Below are 4,606 nucleotides of genomic sequence, written 5' to 3'. Positions count from 1 at the left end.
TTACACATTACGGTGTAGTATGTTATGAATTAGGACAGTGTTTACACATTACGGTGTAGCATGTTATGAATTAGGACAGTGTTTACACATTACGGTGTAGTATGTTATGAATTAGGATAGTATTTACACATTACGGTGTAGTATGTTATGAATTAGGACAGTGTTTACACATTACGGTGTAGCATGTTATGAATTAGGACAGTGTTTACACATTTCGGTGTAGTATGTTATGAATTAGGATAGTATTTACACATTACGGTGTAGTATGTTATGAATTAGGACAGTGTTTACACATTACGGTGTAGCATGTTATGAATTAGGACAGTGTTTACACATTACGGTGTAGTATGTTATGAATTAGGATAGTATTTACACATTACGGTGTAGTATGTTATGAATTAGGACAGTGTTTACATATTACGGTGTAGTATGTTATGAATTAGGACAGTGTTTACACATTACGGTGTAGTATGTTATGAATTAGGACAGTGTTTACATATTACGGTGTAGTATGTTATGAATTAGGACAGTGTTTACACATTACGGTGTAGTATGTTATGAATTAGGACAGTATTTACACATTACGTAAGTAATGTGTAAACACTGTCCTAATTCATAACATACTACGGTGTAGTATGTTATGAATTAGGATAGTATTTACACATTACGGTGTAGTATCTTATGAAGCGGTTGTTTGGTCAGTTTGTTTGTTTTAGTGGTCAATATGACGAACTGTGAAGCCAAGGCTCTATGGTTCACGTCTCGTTGCCGAAAATTCACACTTTGGAGCCGTAGATGCCTTATAAGAATAAAAGTCAAATCCCACTATTTGATCCGACAAAGTTCCCAACACCTGGTGGCGAATCCTGTTAACTAGCTGCATTTCGTTTAATCAACCAGTACAAAATTAGGCTCGGCTACCGCAGATAGCCGTCGTATAGTTTTGTGCAAATATTGGAAACAAACAAACTTAGATCGAACGCCACCGGTTTGTAAGCGTTCTATGTATATTCATTCAGAACACCGAAATTCTTTATCTGTGGATCGTGACCAAGGATTATTATAGAGGTCGTTCGAAGAAAGATAAGATGATTGTCAGTTGCAGCTCAAAGTGTCAAGATACTAATTTTATTCACACGTATTACCAGCTTTTATAACAGCTGTGAAACTCCGAGGAACCTCAAGATATATTTTCATACGCGTACAGAGGTCTAAACCAAACCACGTTCCCGTTTGAGTCATTATAGCAGTGACCTGCAAAACATCTACAGTCAGATTGGTATCTTTATTGCAACAGTACTTTTTTAAATAATAGGAGTTCTAGGATAATACAAAATAATTTTAATTGCAGGCATCAAAATTTTTTAGTTCACTTGTATTATGCTTACTATTAGTTAAGCCTTTATTAAGTACGGTTTACATTCGATAAAGAGTTTGTTTGTTTGTAATTAAGAACAAAGCTACACAATGGGCTATCTGTGGTCTGCTCACCACGGGTATCGAAACCCGGATTCTAGCGTTGTAAGTCCGCAGACATACCGCTGTGCCACTGGGGAGCTCGATAAACAGATAACACTGTAACTTGTATAAAAGTTTTTCGCTTTAGTTTAGTTAGGGCTAAACGGTGCTTAATACTATCAATACATAAAATTATAATGTTATTCTACGACCTAGCGGTAGACCTTTTAAAAAACTTTGATAAGCTTTTACTATGTTGTTGTACAAAATGTCTATTAAAGTATATTTACATTTGCCTTTTGTTTACATCGGTAGAAATCAAGTGCATGCGCATGCGCATTTTCAGGACAGATAAAAACTGAGTATTATCACCTCCGCCACTGAAGGTAAACGGATATTATGTTTTCACTTCTATGTGTGTGTTTGTCAGAAGGATTTCTCAAAAACGACTGAATTGATTTAGACGAAAGTTGGTATACATTTGGACCATGACCCAACATGAAAGTGATTAGATTTTGGAGGGTGAAAGGTCAAGGTCACTGTCATGATATAAAATACTGTTTAGTTTAGATGTTATTGATTAATTTATTTTGAGTGGATATTTTATTATTGTTTAGTTTTTGTTATAATGATAGTTAAAAGCAGACAATTGTGGGAAGTTGTGTTTATAATTCATTGATGTTGAGACTATCGAACGTCGAGAATATAGAGATTTCTAGAAGACGAGCAAACAATTAAATGATAGAGATATAAATAGTGTGAGACAAGCGGAAACAGCAGACAGATAATAGCAGAAGAGAGTAAAGTTACGGTTAAAGAAAAGTTCCGCGTAAAGTTAACTGCCGTAGAAGTGATAGGCCTAACGATTAACATAGGGCTAACGTTTAATATGTTAGATTAAGACTAACAGTGGGAAAGGAGATAAGAAGAAGAAGAATTTATTCCATCAAAGCGTGGTTCTAAAGTAATTTAATCAGCTTGAGTGCAGTTTGACAAAAGGAACAGAGGATCTTCAAAGGAAAGAAGACCAAACTATTACGACTGCGGTAGATCGCGCCACAATTGTAAATGAATCACACTCGAAATACGAGAGCGATAGTAATAGAGAAGATAGTTCGGCTTGTCAACTGAAATTCTAAAGTAATTGAATAGGCCTAAATGGACTTTTGACAAGAAGAAAAGAACTAACTATATATATTGTATATACGTTTCTCTTGTTCTGAATATATATAATATTTTGAAAACAAGTGAAGTGCTTACTGTTTATTTATCGTTGAATTTATCGCTAACAAGTAACAGATACCTACTGTAGAAGAATGCTAGGCCGAACAGCAATACAGTATATGTTTATACTATTAAGAAATATAAGTAAAAGCCTTTTATTCTGACAAATGGCGAAAGAATTATATTTTAGATTCTGATAGTCACAAAAAATGAAAACATTCCTATTTGTTAACATGAGGACTGATTTTTCACACTATTTTTTACTCTATAACTCATTAAAAAATCATTTGATTTTGATGAAACTTGGTGGACATATGTAGAATATTATTTCTCATTGTTCTGCAAAAAAAATTATCCGTATCCGTTGAAAACGACGGACATACGGACATATTTTCATATTTTTTGAGAGCCGAATCTGATCAAAGCTACATGGCGGAGGTACGCGCTACACTGGCTGCCCCTCTAGTTGTAATAGAGTTAAAGCCTCTGGTTTTTGTTGTTGTTGTTTTTTTTAGTAGTAGTACAAATGATCCCCTACTCCATACAAAGATCCAAGAGTAAGATAATGGTAAAACGTGTGCCTTGATCCGAAACGTTGTAGAAATAAAATATTTCTGGTGTTAATTTTGTTCACAATTTTAATTATTTTTTACCACAACAGTTCCAATAAAAGTTGGGACGCACATAATCATAGACGGCAGAACCGGGTGAAGTCACTGGGGGCAAGGCCTCCCTCGATTTTGAACTGGTAGCGAAGTATCCCTTTGAATGGGAAATAGAGACTCGTCTATAACTATTATGGAAAGTCGCTGTTTCAACTTTGAATTCAATGTTCACGGTTAACATAGTAAGAAAAAAAAGGTGCTCCCCAAATTCAAATATGTCCCGCTGCTTATTCGCATGATCTCAAGCTCAGCGGTAAGATTGAAGGCTTATAGAACAAAAAGTAAGGATTCGATCCCTACGTGGGCACAGCGCAATTAGCCCATTGTGGATATTTGGGCTTAACTACGAATAAAACAAGACTAATTGGTATGAATTTTATTTCTCTTTCAGGCTAGATTTGTGAGATATATTCGTCGTCCACCGATAATTGAGAGGAGAATCTATAGAAATCACCATGGAGAAAAACATTTTTCGCTGGCTTGATTTCGTTGTCCTCCTCTTTATCTTATCATCTGGAGGAGGTCAAAACGTACTTCACTTCAGGGACATGCCTGACAGCCTCCGATACAATGTAGTTAACGACAGAAATCTTGTGACGACAGAGAAGAAAGCCGAAGTAAGTATAAATTTTTAGCAAAACAAGTAATGACAGAAAGGAGAGCTGTCGTAGGTATGTCATAATAAACCTAGTATTAACGGAATGGAAAGATATCGTAGATATATCATCAATAAACCTAGTAATGACAGAAAGGAGAGCTGTCGTAGGTATGTCATCATTAAACCTAATAAGGACAGAAAGAGAAGCTATCGTAGGTATATCATCAGTAAAGCTAGTTATCAATCTAGTGATAACAAAAGGCTATTGTAGGCTGTTTTTATATTACTTTATTACTATTGAGGTAAAAGCAACAACTGTAACTGCGTTTATGTTTTCAAAAATTAAAAAAATTATGAATATGTACATATAATTTTAAGTTTTTCGTTAACCTATGTGTTACACATGTTTTTCTTAAAATTATTCAATCTCTCTATTCTGATTTTTGTTGAAAGTTCTCTAAGCCTTATGTCGCCACTCTATAGTTCTTAAGCTAATTTCTTATCAATATATTATGCTTGTTTTTATAAAACTGCTAGTGACTACAGATTCTAAGTGTGGCTCTTAACCCTAACAGATGAAGAGTGGTAGAATGTTTGTCATTAACATTTAAAAAAAAAGACGTTTAACGTGTGACTTCATAGGTTAAATACTTTTCCTTAT

At 34.7% G+C, this 4,606-nt stretch overlaps 1 protein-coding gene across 4 annotated transcripts in view; it reads left to right on the top strand.

Moving 5' to 3' along the window:
• The window catches only part of LOC106460025 (matrix metalloproteinase-21-like), a 53,923-nt gene that overhangs the window by 22,892 nt on the left and 26,425 nt on the right, over nucleotides 1-4,606 (top strand). For all 4 annotated transcript variants that reach the window (XM_022386633.1, XM_022386636.1, XM_022386632.1 and 1 more), the window contains one exon: nucleotides 3,739-3,964. In XM_022386633.1, coding sequence (XP_022242341.1) covers nucleotides 3,803-3,964 — 162 coding nt within the window. In that variant the 5' untranslated portion in view covers nucleotides 3,739-3,802. The remainder of the gene's footprint in view (nucleotides 1-3,738; nucleotides 3,965-4,606) is intronic.

This window comes from Limulus polyphemus, unplaced genomic scaffold, assembly GCF_000517525.1.
Source record: "Limulus polyphemus unplaced genomic scaffold, Limulus_polyphemus-2.1.2 Scaffold695, whole genome shotgun sequence".
NCBI lineage: Eukaryota > Metazoa > Arthropoda > Merostomata > Xiphosura > Limulidae > Limulus > Limulus polyphemus.
Note: the sequence above shows the minus strand (reverse complement) of the source record. Positions and strands in the feature narration are given on the sequence as shown.